We start from the raw sequence: 15,368 nt of genomic DNA, 5'->3' as shown, positions 1-15,368 counted from the left end.
TTAAGATCATTGCTTTCAAATGTTATTTGTCTATCTAATCTTGAGATTTATGAATCTAAGAAGTTGGATTGTTAGTTGAGGGTTTGCCGAAGGCAATGAGTAGTAAATGCGGCATGGAGAGTTGGTAATTTTGAAATTAAGTTTGTTTGCCACTTTAATGTCACATAAAACTTAATATTGATTGGTTGTAATTCTGATGTAGGACTATCAAGATTTTCATATATGTTAAGACACACTTGCTTCTTGCCAATAAGCCTTTATTTTTAAACTTGGTTGTTGTTGTCAAAGAAAATAATTTTGCAATAATGTGAACCCCACTAACTCTCGTAATACTCATCTTAAACCTACCTCGATTTACCTATAAAAAAATGCAATAAGATATGCCATTTTTGTTTTAATCCTTTTGTAGTATATAATTTTGTCGAGTTACTTTTTGTTACTACAATTTTGTAGAATAGTATTTCATGTAATAGTATCACATTATTTGTAATGGAAACAACAAAATTTCTCAAATCTATTTCAAATGTGTAGGACTTTTAAACTTCAATGGTGTATGTGTATAAAGACATGTAACATATAGTTTAATTCTCATAAGCAAAAACTAGAAACTATGTGGCTTTTGCATACGTGATGCTTTATTGAAATTGACACTTAAAATTTAACTAGCACATTTTACTTGATTGTTTGTTTTGTTAGAATTTCCTGTTTATATGGTAAAAAAAAGTAAAACCTTTACACATGATAAAATCACATTGGCTCCTTTTATCCTCTAATTGAATGATTTACTCCTTTGTGGGGTGACTCATATATGGAATGACGAGTTAATGCCTTTGAGTTTAAAAATAAAATATGATAAATTTTGTTGTCACTTGTAAATTTATGATTTCTTTCTTTAGAATTTTATCCTTTAACTTAATTGGTTACATGTTACAGTGAAATGAATTTTTCAGTCTGGTCGAACATGTCATTGCCCTTTCCAATTAAAAAGAGTTTCTTTCATAAACATACTTTAAGTTTAGGCAGAGTTGCAATAAAATCATTGAACATGTTTACTTTTAAATCATGCAAGAATAAGAAAATAATATACTATAAATTAGATAAATTTTAGATCATTGGCCATTGTTTTTCCATATATAATATTCTGTATGAACATTTAATATTCATAATTGCACTTGCTTACTGTTTTATTTTACTTGTTTAGTCTAGACATTTAATACAAGTTGTAATTAATTATGTATTTAAAGTTATTTTATTTATCTTATACTACATAGATAAACTTTACCAGGCTAAAGAAAAACTCATAATATTATGATTCCTAAGAATGTACTAGGCCTTACATGACGAGTTTTAATACAAGGTTGAATTGCTCATGAATTACATAATCCTTACCCAGAGTTTGGCTCAATATGTGGGTCCAATAAGATTAGACAACATGCACATAATTTGTGCCAAAAATGTTTCATTTACTTGATAACACAGGGTTCCTAACTAGTCAAACAAAATCCAAATCTCATTTATTAATGTGACATGGAGCATGACCTTGACACAAAGTTGTTCAGGACTCCCCTAAGCCAAGACCTTAATGGTTACAAACTCGTGATGATAAAATTCATATTAAATCATGATATTTTCAACAATTGGTTTTAAAACATCATGATTTAAGTGCAATATTAGCAGGGTATAATTTTATAGTTTATTGAAAGCACTTATTTTGTGTTTCTAACTTAGAATACTGATTTTTCTTTTCGTGTCTCCAAGTTTCAATGTTTTTTCTTTCTTTCTTAGAAACAAACATGTTTAATTTATTTTAAGATTTTCTTTGCATATAAGATCCCGATTCCGAGTTTGTGACATTGGTTGGAATTTTATGCTCTGATAATCAACAAAATACAAATAGAAGTCTGGTATCCCCACATCATACCCACATTCAACTACGCCAGCACAAAATAACATGAACCGAGTATGGCTGGATCCGGATCCATTTTCCATTCCAACCATCACTTCCTAACCCAAATCCAGAAAAGTGTACTACCTTACAACCCTCGTACGGGTCCTGTCCTTGATGCCCGCGGTCCTTACCCACACGAGGCCTAGGCCTCCTACATTTGAGGAAACGGGTACTGTGACATCAATTCTGGACCCGTACCCGACCCGTCTCGAGCTCCCAATTATCCTGTTTAGTCGTCCGGCCGGAACTCAAACCATCCATTAAATTGGGCGTAATGCAAGCCAAAGGCCGCAGAGAGAGAGAGAGAGAGAGAGAGAGAGAGAAGAGGGTGACGAAGAGCGACCGTGTGAGCCCTAGATTTCTCGGACCGTCTATCCACTCCTCTCGATCGTTCGATTCCTGCAATCGGGAGCCCTAGTGCTCGATCCCCTCCTTCTTGATCGTCCGATTCGTACAGGTACGGCGTTAGATTTCCGCCTTTTGTCTGTTATTCGTTCTCTTTTCCGTGTTTTTCATAGTTGGTTTTGATGATTCTTTCAATGGTTTCAATTCTGTGAATTTTGGGGTTCTTGGGTGCGGTTCTCGTTTTTTATTCGTTTTCGGATTCTAGGGTTTTGGATTCGTGGGCGAAGTCCCGGTTTTTAGGGTTGGGAATTGGGGAATTCGTGTGTTGACGTGAATTACGATTCTTTTTTGTGTTTTGAGATAAATTCGGAAACGTTTGATTGGTTTTGGATGGTGGCGGTCTTGGTTGTGTTGTTGAGTTGGTGTCTGTGTCTTTGATTTGGAGTGGATGACGTTGAGGTCCGCATTCGCAGGATATGTCTATGAAGTATAATTCTTCATGTTTGTTGTATAGTTTCGGTTTGGTTCGAGTTTTTGCAGCCATTTGAGTTGATTTGTTGGTGGTTAGCGACACCTTTCCGCCAGTGGAATTCCTATGCTTGGTGTGCCGTTGGACTGTTTGGATGGAAATCACCATTGAGTTAAGCTTGCGTATGCTCAGCGAGCCTCTTGAGCCTTGTAGATTGCTTACGTTCTAATGAGTATAAATTTGTGAGGATGGACTATAGATTCTTCCAGAGATGGGTTTTCACGGTCTCGATGGGCATTGCCATTTTCAGTAGGCTGGGTGTTAGCAGGTCCCATCATCACGGCCAGAACCCAATCTGGAAATTTGAACATTGGATTGCCTAGTGCAACCGATGGTTGATACACCCAAGTTGGTTAATAACATATGGGCTTAGACCCACCTGTTTTCTGCCCTTTTCTAGACTTACCAAAGAGCTTTGGATATCAAACTTCCTCTGGACGAAATTTGGGTGATTTAAAGTAGATTGGTGCTTCAAGAGTCAAGGGCATCTTAAAATGTTTCGTACTGTAAGAGCTGTCAAATCAATGTTAAGTGATCAAATGATTAAGGTTTATATATATATATATATATATATATATATATATATATATATATATATATATATATATATAGTGGCGGAGCCAGGAATCTAAACTAGGGTGGGCACAAATGGAAAGTGAAAAGGAGAAAAAAAAAGCACAAAGAATCTAAAACCTAATTAAATAATCATGCTATAAAAAGGAAATCTAAATCCTAACAAACATCATATATATATATGTATAATAATTAAAAAAACTAAACCCCTAAAATTATAAGTTTATAACTAAAATCAATCATGTGGAATCAAGTTCAATGTTGATTGAAAAGAAAAAATACATAAATACCTAAATGATAATTGGGAAAAATATAAAAAACCAAAAACCTAACAAAATATTCATTTTCATGCTATTTTAAAAATAAAAACTAAATAAAAAACCTAATTCCTAAACAAACATCATTAACATATACATACTAATTGGAAAAAAACCTAAATTTCAAAGTTTCTAACTAAAATTAAGCATGTTGAGTCATGCTTAATGTTGATTAAAAATAAAAACACTAAAATATCTAATTAAATATTCACCTCATTTAAAAAACTAAATTCAAACACCTAAATGCTAATTAAAAAAAGCAAAAAACCTACCGAATTAAATGTTCATGTTATTTAAAAAGTTAAATATAAAACGTAAATCCTAACGAAAAACATTCACATATAATAATTAAAAACCTTAAAATTTTAAGTTTATTAACTAAAATCAAGCATGTGAAATCAAGTTCAAGTTTGATTGACATGAAAAAACACAAAAATACCTAAATGCTAATTGAAAGGAGAAAAAACACAAAAAACCCTAAAACCTAATGAAACATTCATGGTTCATACTATTTAAAAAAAAACTAAATCAAAAGCCTAAATCCTAAACAAACATCATTCATATATATATATATACTAATTGAAAAGGAACCCTAAAATATCAAGCATGGGATCAAGTTTAATGTTGATTGAAATGAAAACACACAAAAATATCTAAATGCTAATTTAAAAAAACACAAAAAACCTTAAAACCTAATGAAATATTCATGGCTCATGCTATTTAAAAAATAAAACCTAAATCCTAAACAAACATCATTCACATATGTATGCTAACTGAAAACAAAAACCCTAAAATTTTAAGTTTTTAACTAAAATCAAGTATGTGGAATCATCAATCATATTTAATGTTGATTGAAAATAAAAACATAGAAGCTAATGTTGCTTTCATCTCATTTGCAAAAACAAAAAAAACCTAATTGCTAATTGAAAAAAGAAAACCCAAAAAACCCTTAAGTATGAAACCCTAAAAGAAAGCACAAGAAGAAGGTGAGGATGGAATGCCTACCGCCTTGTGCCCGCCGACCGTTGGACTCACGCTTGGGACTTGAGAGAGAGAGAGAGAGAGAGAGAGAGAGAGAGAGAGAGAGACTACCAAAAATTCTGATTGTTCAAAAACTTCACCTGAACCTTGTTCAGTGGCTAGTTCGGGCTCAACACTGGGGTGCACTAGCTCCAACCCGTAATGGAGCAGTTCTTGAAGGGGGCGGGCCTCTGAACGATGCCCCTTTGGAACAAAGGGAAAACCCCTGCCACGTGTCGGAAAACCTCCCCGACGAGCTATGGTTGTAAGAGGGGCTTACCAGAAAAGGTTCGCTGGATGTTATGGCGGTGACAAGAGGGGTCGTCAAGTGGCGCGCGATGAGTTGTTGAAACTGCAGAGGCGAGCCCGTGCGGGAGGCACTCGGCAGGGACAACCACGTGTGAAGCGCGCGGCATTGAGGCGCACAGAGTGCGACAGGGCCAGCTGCGCATGAAGCGCACGGGGCACGCGGTATGAGGGAGCGCGCGGGGGGCGTGCAGTGCGGCTGAGGCTTACGGCGTGAAGGCCTGCGGCAGGGGAGCGATGTGGTAACATGGATAGCATGGGCGTGCAGAACGCGAAGCGTCCAAGCACGACGGTGAGGCGCACGGTGGTGCGGCTTGGAGGAGGATGAGGCGGGCGGTGAGGAAAATGATGCAGGGTGAGCAACGCCTTGGGGCATGTGGTGTGATGCAGCTGACTGGGAGAACCATGCCCAGGTTCGAGACCTTTACAGCAGGGTTGCTTCGAAGGGAGTGCCGACCCGAGAGAGGAGGCCAGAGAAGAAGAAAAGACCGATAGGTCCGATGGGGGGGGGAGCAGAGCAGAGGGGAGCGAGAAGAGAGAGCAGAAGGCGAGAAGTCACAGGGGAAAGAAAATTCTATTTCCATTCATAAAAACTCAAAGAGCTACAACATGGGGCTTTATAGGCCCTTCATTTGAGTGGTCCCCACAGGCGGGGCGCATTCCACAAAAGGCAAAAACACAAAAAGCAAAAACGGTGCTTTGGCACGCACGTGCCAGATTGTGCGCCATGTTGGCCACGATCTCTGCGACGCGCCTGCTGCAGGGTGGTGGCCGTACCAACGGATAGGTGTGGCCTCTTGCCACGCCTAGAAGCTTATACTGCAACAGAAGGGTTCGGTCCGCGTGCTTGAGGCGCAGCGCACGTGGGAATGTAAGAGCATCGCTGTGCCTACACTGCAATAATCTGCTGGAGAGAGAGAGAGAGAGAGAGAGAGAGAGAGAGAGAGAGAGAGAGAGAGAGAGAGAGAGAGAGAGAGAGAGAGAGAGAGAGAGAGGTGCTCTCGTGACCCCTGGTGGGTTGGGCCCAGGTGGTGCCCACCTTGACCTGATACCCCTAAGCTATGTCACATGGGTGCGGGTGCGGGGGTGGGGTGCGGCACTTTCAAAAAACTTAGGTGCGGGGGTGCGGAAAAAATATATTATATATATATATATATATATATATATAATTTTTAAGTTTTAACAGTTAACAACATTAACACTAATGAAATAAAAAAGTTATAACTTATATTAAAATCAATCAATTATGCAGACAATCAAGATTTATAATATTAAGTGCAAAGCAGGAATCAGTACACGACACGACAACTGAAAACAAAGATATGTGAGAAATAGAAAAGAGTAAAAACCACATTGAGTGCAAACTTCAAAGCAATAAAAGTCAGTTTTAACAGGCATTACCAAGGTTGATATAAAAAATGTGAATCAATTGGACAAATTCACATTCATTATGAATTTTCAATGCACATTCAAGACTGCAAGTCTGCACCAATAATATAAAAACATAGAATGAAACATGCACTATTGCAGTATCTTTTAAGCGTATTCACAATAAACAAACTTTCGATATTGCATTCAGATGACAGAGAATGAACGAACAAAATTTTAGATATGTGTCTCAACAAGATTTGCAAAAAAAAAACTATTTTTTTTAAATCAAACCGTTTACTAGGAAGGACATAGGATGACTATCAAACATTAGAGGACGTCAAAACTGAGAGAATCAGTTTGACGCCAAGTACTAGGGAAACAATAACACTTACAAAAATCTAATAAAAAATATTTTATTTCAAGGAAAACGTCTAAACAGATTGTGTATACACAAAATTTTTTCTACTTAACGATCAATGTTAACAACCCGATAGCCAACAACAAAATCACAGAAATCAGTCATAAAAAAATCAAATCACAGCATTAGCAAATGAGAGTTCAACCTCTTTCACGCACGCGCGATTATAGGATATATCATCATCAATTCATTGAGAAATTTCGGAAAGCCCCAAACCCCCAAATAACATTATTGAAATTTTTTTGGAATGCCCAAAACCCCCAAATAACATTATTGAAAATGAGTGAGAAAGAGAGAGAGAGAGAGAGAGAGAGAGAGAGAGAGAGAGAGAGAGAGAGAGAGAGAGAGAGAGAGAGAGAGAGAGAGAGAGAGACCTGATAATTGAGGAGCGGCCGGAAGGAGTCGGCGAAGGCGTGTGCGTCGACTTCAGGAAGCAAACTTGGGAGGATTAGGGCAAAATTTGCCCTAATCCTCCTCCCCTTAGCCGTTTTCATCGGGCATTTTTTTGGTCCAAAAATTGGACACAAATGACCCTGGGTGCGTTGACCACACCCAGGGTCTGGTTGACCGCACCCACACGCGCACCTGCATCGCGTCACGTCGACGTGGGTGCGGCACCCGGTTGGCCGAATCCTTGTGACTTAGCCCCTAAGGGGTTTCTCAGGTCAGGGTGGGCAAGCCATATATATATATATATATATATATATATATAGTAAGGTGATCCTAAAAAGTGTTCAACATTCAGCACAATAGTTTGATCTGTTTATTGTTTACTAACTATTCTTTTTTCTGCTTGTGGTGATATCATCTTGTTTATTTCTTGGTTTTTAGCTGCTCTTATGTTTGGTGGACTAGCTTAGGTCACAGCCATGGTCTTGATTAATACATGTACTTGAAAGGCATATACATATTTTTATTACCATTGTCCTCACATGTGAATGCTGGGAGTACTCTTCCCCTCAAGAGAATAGCTATGGACGACCACATGATGCATGTCTACTAGTATTTTCTGTTGAAGCATATCAAGAAAACTTGTTTTCGCTTTCCACTACCATAATTGCATTTGCCAAGTGATTGAGGCATGGATGTGGTAAATCTGATTATCTGCATGAACTCAGAATAATGCATTTGGTTAGGAGCGAAATCTATGTGGCAAAAAGGAATTGTATTTATTGTAAAAATATGGGGGGTAATAATTTCTAAGATTATTGTGGGGCCCATGATTTCTAAGAAACCATTTTACACTTTTACAAGTGGTATTGCTGGACACCTTTGAAAGCCTATTTTGTCCACCTCTTTAGAAATTAACGGAAATCTGACACCACCTTTCACTTTTCTACTTTTCATCCAAACATTTGAAAAATGGGCTAAATGAGATTTCTCACTTAGGTTATCCACATGCACTGATAGTGGCTAGGGAAATATTTAAGAAAAATAAATGCAAAAGGCTTGAGTTTTTAGACTGACTTCCAAATCTAATAATCAAGAAAGCAACTAAGAACTAAGAAAATGAGTTCCCGCAAAGAAAGTGGTGAGGATGTGAACCACAAGAGTCAGGGATCCAGTGCCTGTTTCCAATAGGAGTGAATCTAGAATTTCTTTCCACTATTAAACAAGAAATATCTAAAAGATTGATGCTTTAAAGTTTTTGGAACTAAGAAGTTTGGACCAACACTAAGAAAGATGGGGAAAGCATTCTTTTAACCTTTTTTTTTCTCTCATATTTTTTCTTTTCTTGAACATTTGATGTTGTAATTGTTTAATTTTTTTATGACACATGCTTATTTTGGAGAAAGGCTGTCACATGTGTGCGTCACTTGGGCTGACGGACCCGTGTTGACTCGGAAGGGTGAGGGCGCCGGTACTGCCTGCGTACCGGGTTGGGTCCTGACCTGGCACATCCTGACCAACAACTTTTATCTTTTATTTATTTATTTATTTTTTCTAGGTCAGATGGCAGTATTTTTTGGTTCATATCGCCGACCCCAATTGTTTTGGGATGAAGGCGTAGTTGTTGTTGTTGTGTCAGATGACAGTATTGTTCAGTGGAAGAAGAAGAGTAGAAGAAGGAGGACGAGGAGGAAGAGGGGGAGGAGGATTATAGTACGGGGGCTTTGATTTTAACTTGGTACTAACTTCATATTTTTGTATATGGGTTTGGCACCCAGATTTTTAAAAATTTCCGCGTCGTACCCTTTAACCTGTACCTGAACCGACACCTGCACCCTGTACCCATGTGAAGTTTGTAACTTTCGGTCTCTATTTTCTTTACTTTATTTTATTTTTTGCCCTAGTCATACTATGGTGAAATTTGGATTTCACCATAGACTGGCTTGTAGTGGCAGTATCCAAAACACTGTTTCTGCCATTATATCAGCAACTTCGACAATGTGATCCTTCTCATGCAAGTGGTGGCTTTTTACTTGTTATGTTTGGTCATGTTGTTTGAACACTCATTAGTCTCACATAACTGTCACAATTCTTATAGCTGCTTTCTTGTATTTCTTAGAATTTTTAACAGATGATGCTCAAAGCATTATTCATGCATGTGTTTTATTGCTTTACAGTTAACACCTTAGTAATATGTCAAAATTGTCATGGATCATTTATGTAGACAAGGGATGGGCTGTCCCTTTTGTTAATTCTATCACGCTCTAAACTATCCATCGTATCCATATAGGGAGACTGTTTTTGCTGAATTTGCCATGAACCATCTAAAGAGGAAATTAATTGAAGAGTGAACTACAAAAAGATACCCAAGTTATCTGCTACTTGCAAAGGATTACAACTTTTTGGTTATCACTTTGTCCGCCTGCGTTTTTCATGTTTGTTCCAACAAAGACACTCTTGGTCCTAAAATAATTTGGTCAATTAAAATACCATCCATATTTAATTCTTTTAACAGAATAATAGAGGATGAGCTATTTTATCAACAAAAGGAAAAGTGTTTTATGCTTTAGACAGGTATTTGAATTTCATTAACAAAAAGAGGGCTGAATAACTACAAAAATTGGTGGTTTGTAAATTGCTGATGAGGCCAGCAGCTTTTGTTACTTAATTGATAGTTGCCATCAGATGTGAAGGTTGTCTTGGTAATCCATGGCCATCACTCCAACCCTGGCTCCCAATGTTCCTCCCTCACCGCACATCAAAAGGGAAAAAAATGGGGGGAGGCGGAGCGGGGGTCTGGTTTATCATCAGGTGGAGTTACTGCACGACAAATCCCAGTACGAATCAAGTAATATGTCTTATCAAATCCAATAATGTCATTGTACTTAGAAGATATTATGACATAATTTTTATATAAATGGCTTAATTATGGAGGTTAATGGATAAGCTGTTGTCCAATTGGGTCAAGAGCAGGGATTTCCTTTCTTATTATACCTTGACAGTATGTTGTTCTTTCATGGTGCTTTTCATACCATTGTTTTCTGACTCATACAATCTCATTGGCCACATCGTGATATTGAAAGTCACAAATCAGTTTGATCTTCCTATTTGTTCAATTTATTTGTGAAATAAGCTCAAGAAAAGCAGAAAATTGAAAACTTGTGAATTGGAATATATATTTTTTGCTACTATGAACCCAATTAAAAAAAAAGAAAGCTGCACATGAAAACATGGACAATCTAAATATGACATGCAACAGTGTGGCTTAGCTAGACTCTTGATCCAACTTTGTTTATGATGAATCTGGTTGATAAGGCCAATCTGGTAATGCTTTTTCTGATACCGTGCTTAGTTTGGCTTTTCAGGTTATGTGTCATGTCTTGCACATCATTTGTTTTTACATTTTTTTAATAACCAATGTATGATAGCCATCTTAATCTATCCATCCAACATCATTGTTAATGTTTTGATTGGATTCTTTGACAGGTGGTTTGCTGCTTCACATCTTGTGCCATATGGTTTCAGAATCTGGGCTTTTTACTTGCAGGGTCTGATATTTCGTAACTCCTGATTTTAGTAATAAAGAGGGCTGTGTGCTGCTGGTCGATTAAAAATGGGAGCTTCTGTTTTGGTTTCAGTGTTACTGTTTACTTGACCACTAGCATGAGGTCATGGCCTTATTGCAAACTTTATAGGCACTAGAGATACAAGCGGTTGAAGCCGGAAATTTAAAGTTTTGGTTTACTTGATGTAGTATTTTTTTGGCAAGATGCATGTGCAGGCACATATGTCAGGCCAGGTTCCTGGCCAGTTATCTAGCCAACCAGGTCCACAGTTGCCTGCTTTACCTCAGCAAAATGTTAGCTCTATTCCTTCCCAGATGCAAAATTTGGGAAATCTACAAAGTTCATGGAGAGCTGATCCTGATATTGATTCTATCCGGAACCGTGTAGCAGAAGAAATGTAAGTCACTGCTAATTTTTCGCATCATCAGACAGAACAGTTCACCAGCTTCATGCTTATATTTTGAATTTAATAAGACTAGTATATTAATGGCTGGCTTTATTTCATTTTGCTAACTTGAAAAAACTGCTTCAGCAACCATCTTTATAACTGCTTAATGTTATAAACAGATTACCAATCCATAGCAGATCCTATATTTTGACTTCCTTTTCTTCTTGATGCCATAAACCTTATATTCCCTTTTATATCTAAAATACAAACGTTTCAGTTTCACTTAATGAAAGTAGTAATTCTTGCTGTTCCTCATCTATTTCAGCATGAGTTTTTTTCGGCGGCAACCTCAGGCTAATGAATGGGGGCACAACAAATTATCTGATTTTACAAGGCGATTGGAGCTAGCACTGTTCAAGAATGCTTCTTCTAAGGTTCCTAAGCTTGCATTATAAACTTTCATAGTTCAACACATCTTGTTCTCAGTGTTGCAGGCTGCAAATATATCATTACTGCTTTCCATTGGTGATGTTTGCAATCACTGACTGAAAAACAATCATCATTAATTGGCTAGTACTTTGATATATGAGAATTTTTATTTTTGGCATTACTAATATCAGATTTTCTTCTGATTAGGAGGAGTATATGGACACCAGCACATTGCAGCGTAGGCTAGCAAGTTTTTTGAGTCGTATGTCAGCTGGCAGCCATAGTCAACAATTAGGTCACTTTAATTCATCTTCATCTGTTGGAACCATGATTCCTACTCCAGGTATGTCACAAAGCGGAAATGCAAATTATGTGGTCCCATCTGTTGATAATTCTATGGCTGCTAGTGCCAATGCCAGCCTGATGGTTCCAAACTCGGTTGGCATGGTGAGTTTGTTGCCAACTGCCAATGGGTCTGTTGGTGGAATGCAGCGTAATTCCTTCAACTCATCTGACGGTAAATTTCAGCTTGAATGTTTCCTTGTGCACCATCATTCTATGTGTTTTTATTAATTTAGTGCAATCCACTTCTTTAGGACTACTGCCTAATGGATATCAGCAATCACTTCCTAATATTTCTGTTCGTTCGGGAAGCAATGTGTTATCATCATTGGGTACATCAAGGCATTCAAGTCAGATGATCCCTACACCTGGATTGAATGATTCACGTTCATTGCCCATGAACACATCTATTGGAGGGGTTTTTTCAAGTGTTGAATCTATTATGGCGTCTCAAACACAGCAACCTAGGCAATATATTGGTGGTCAAAATAGTCGTATGGTGCATAATGTTGGTAGACAAATCGGCATGGGTATGGGAATGAGGTCTAGCATGCAGCCCAAACCTTCAGCTTATGGTTTCTCAAGTGGAGTTCCGAACGGTGGGTTGGCAGCAGTGGGGAATAACATGCAATTAATGAATGGGACTGCACATTCTGAGGGTTATTTAAATTCTCCTGCTTATGTGAACTCTCAGAAACCTCCACAGCAGCGGTTTGATCAGCAGCGACAGCAAAAAATAATGCAGAGTACTCTCTCTCTCTCTCACTCACACACACACTCGTGCACAGACACATGTGCAGGCACATGCACGCATGCATAGGCACACGGATGTATGAGTTGGATCAATAGCTTTATGGTTGAGTTATTTTGATTTGATAGTTTATGTTGCTGGAAAGAGATATTATATTTAAACGCAAAAGGGCTTTTTCCTTTTAAGGACTTTATGGAATTGATAGTGTATATCATGTGTATATTGTTTTCAAATATTGATCTGCAAATATTCTTTCTGTATTGAAGCATTCCTGATTGAAGCATTCCTGATCAAATGAATTTTTGGCAGGTGATGGTTACACAATTAATAGCACTGATATTTCTGGGTCTGGAAACCTTTTTGGATCTGTAGGAAATAACCAGAATGTGAATTCTCTTGGGTTTCAGTCTAATCTGAAAGCAAACTCCATGTTGCAGTCTCATCAATCAAATCTGCAGTCACTTCAGCAGGCATGTAATATTAAGTCTCAGTCTCTTGATCATTCTACAAAGATGAATCTGCCAGAATCCCATTCTAGAGACCATTTACTCCAGCCTCAACCACTTCAAAGGGTCCAGCAGCAACAATTCTCACAGCATCCCCATCAGCCTCACGCGCAATTTGCGCATCAGCCTCAGCTGAGGCAGCAGAATCAGCAGCACCAACAGTTGTTGAAGAATGAGAGCTTAAGGCAGCCTCAGTTTCCATCAAATGGTCAACTTGCATCAACTCCAGTCAATCAGATACTGCTGGAGCATGAAGTGGAGTCACATAATGAAGCTCTTCACAATCAACTACCTGATCAATATCAGTTCTCAGATTTGCATAATCAATTCCAGCCTAGTCCTGCACCTGAAGATCAGTCTAAAGGTTCACAGTTTCTCTGCCAATCATCAAGTTCCCAGGATTTGCTTTCTTCATTCTCACATACTTCACATCAATTTCAGCAGATTGTGCAGCCACAGAAACGAGTTGCACAGTTACAAAATGAATTTACAGGTCTTTCTGTTGCTCAGTCAGAAATCCCTGTCGCTGAAGAATGGCATTCTTCACTGGAAGTGAAATCTCCTGTTGTGAACCAGTCATCTGCTGAGCAACACATGCATGAAGACTTACGCCAACGAATAATGCAACAAGATGAAGCTCAACGCCCTCATCTCACTACACATGGGCCAATGAATGGACAAACTGTTTCTTCAGAAAGTTATGAAAGACTTCAAGGTTCATCAAGGGCTCTATGCAGATCTGGAGGTAGGACTCTGAGATCACGTAGGAAAGAGATTATTGACCAACAAAGATGGCTCCTTTTTCTACGACATGCTAAGAAATGTTCTGCTTCAGAGGGAAAATGTCCAGATGGACATTGCGTAATAGCTCAGAATTTATGCAGGCATATGGATAAATGCCACGAGGTTCACTGTAAATATACTTATTGTTATACAACCAAGATGCTGATGAATCATTTTAACAACTGTCATTCTGGAACCTGTGCTCTTTGTGTTCCTGTTCGTCGTTGGACATCTCGACAGAAAGTCTCTGCCAACCCCCCATTAAATTCTGTGCAAGAAAATTCAACAAATGGCACTTGGAAGATGACTTCTTTAGTAGATGCAACTAAAATGACATCTAAGAGTGTTAATTCTAGTTTCGAAACCTCAGGTTGTATGCAGTCGTCACTGAAGCGAGTGAAGCTTGAGCATTCTTCCCCTTCAATCATTCAGCCCAAGGGAGAATTAATGCATGTAGCTTCTTCACCTCTGGAGGAATCAGAGGAACAGCTACAGGGGAACCAACTGCCTGATGCACCTATGCCTACAAAATCTGATGTTATGGAAGTAAAGATGGAGTCTTCCATGAACTCTCTGCTTGGAAGCCCTGATAAAGTTAGCGAAAATAGTCGAAATGACTTAGATAATTCTGGTATGATGAAGTTTGAATCTGAAACTCAGATTTCAAATAATTCTGTATCTGATTTTAAGCAAGAAAATGTGCCTCTTCAGAAGGAACTAGATCAGGTGAGGCAGGATATAAAGCAGGACATTTATGGATCCACAGCTGATCAAACAGCAGGCACTAAATCAGGGAAGCCGAAGATAAAAGGTGTATCTCTGACTGAACTTTTTACTCCAGAGCAAGTTAGGGAGCATATTGTTAGTCTTCGGCAATGGGTTGGTCAGGTCAGTCCTTTTTGTTTGTTTATTCTTTTCCATATCACTAATGTGTTTGATTTACTGGTCATTGCTACTGTTTTGGGCATAATTAGGCACAAATTGATCCAACACATCTGTTGTCTTTTACCGTGTATGGTCTTGCCTTTACACCTTAGAATGTGGAGCAACTACAGTGTTGCTTTCACATGTAGCGGAGAATTTTGTCGCATGTCTTTAATATATGAAAGATGAAAACAATGATGTGGTTAAAATGTATGCATTTAACTCATTTTTTTCAATGTCATGGATTTGGTTGTTGATAGCCGCCCTCAGTGTAAAACTCCACAGAAACTCCCCATTGCCCACTGGAAAGGTTTTCCTTGTGCTTTGGTTTGTGCATTGTATGCACCCTCCTGGTTTTGAATTCGAAATGTTCATCTTAAACAAATCATGCTTTCCCCTTGCCTGATGTGCAGAGCCCATATAGGCATTTAGACTCATGTTTACAAACCTACTCTTTTTAAG

The 15,368-nt window shown here is 38.3% G+C and overlaps 1 protein-coding gene across 2 annotated transcripts in view; it reads left to right on the top strand.

Annotated features, from left to right (window-relative positions):
• Nucleotides 1-2,238: 2,238 nt before the first annotated feature.
• The window catches only part of LOC149838206 (histone acetyltransferase HAC1-like), a 56,834-nt gene continuing 43,704 nt past the window's right edge, over nucleotides 2,239-15,368 (top strand). The window contains exons 1-6 of one of the 2 annotated variants that reach the window (XM_090006450.1): nucleotides 2,239-2,405; nucleotides 10,704-11,180; nucleotides 11,497-11,605; nucleotides 11,808-12,117; nucleotides 12,197-12,688; nucleotides 13,003-14,870. In XM_090006450.1, the coding sequence (XP_089862576.1) occupies nucleotides 10,987-11,180; nucleotides 11,497-11,605; nucleotides 11,808-12,117; nucleotides 12,197-12,688; nucleotides 13,003-14,870 (2,973 nt within the window). In that variant the 5' untranslated portion in view covers nucleotides 2,239-2,405; nucleotides 10,704-10,986. The remainder of the gene's footprint in view (nucleotides 2,406-10,703; nucleotides 11,181-11,496; nucleotides 11,606-11,807; nucleotides 12,118-12,196; nucleotides 12,689-13,002; nucleotides 14,871-15,368) is intronic. The other variant, XM_090006451.1, reaches the window with a different exon arrangement.

This window comes from Nuphar pumila, chromosome 5 (genome assembly GCF_984573655.1).
Source record: "Nuphar pumila chromosome 5, dmNupPumi1.hap1.1, whole genome shotgun sequence".
In the NCBI taxonomy this organism is placed as follows: domain Eukaryota; kingdom Viridiplantae; phylum Streptophyta; class Magnoliopsida; order Nymphaeales; family Nymphaeaceae; genus Nuphar; species Nuphar pumila.
Note: the sequence above shows the minus strand (reverse complement) of the source record. Positions and strands in the feature narration are given on the sequence as shown.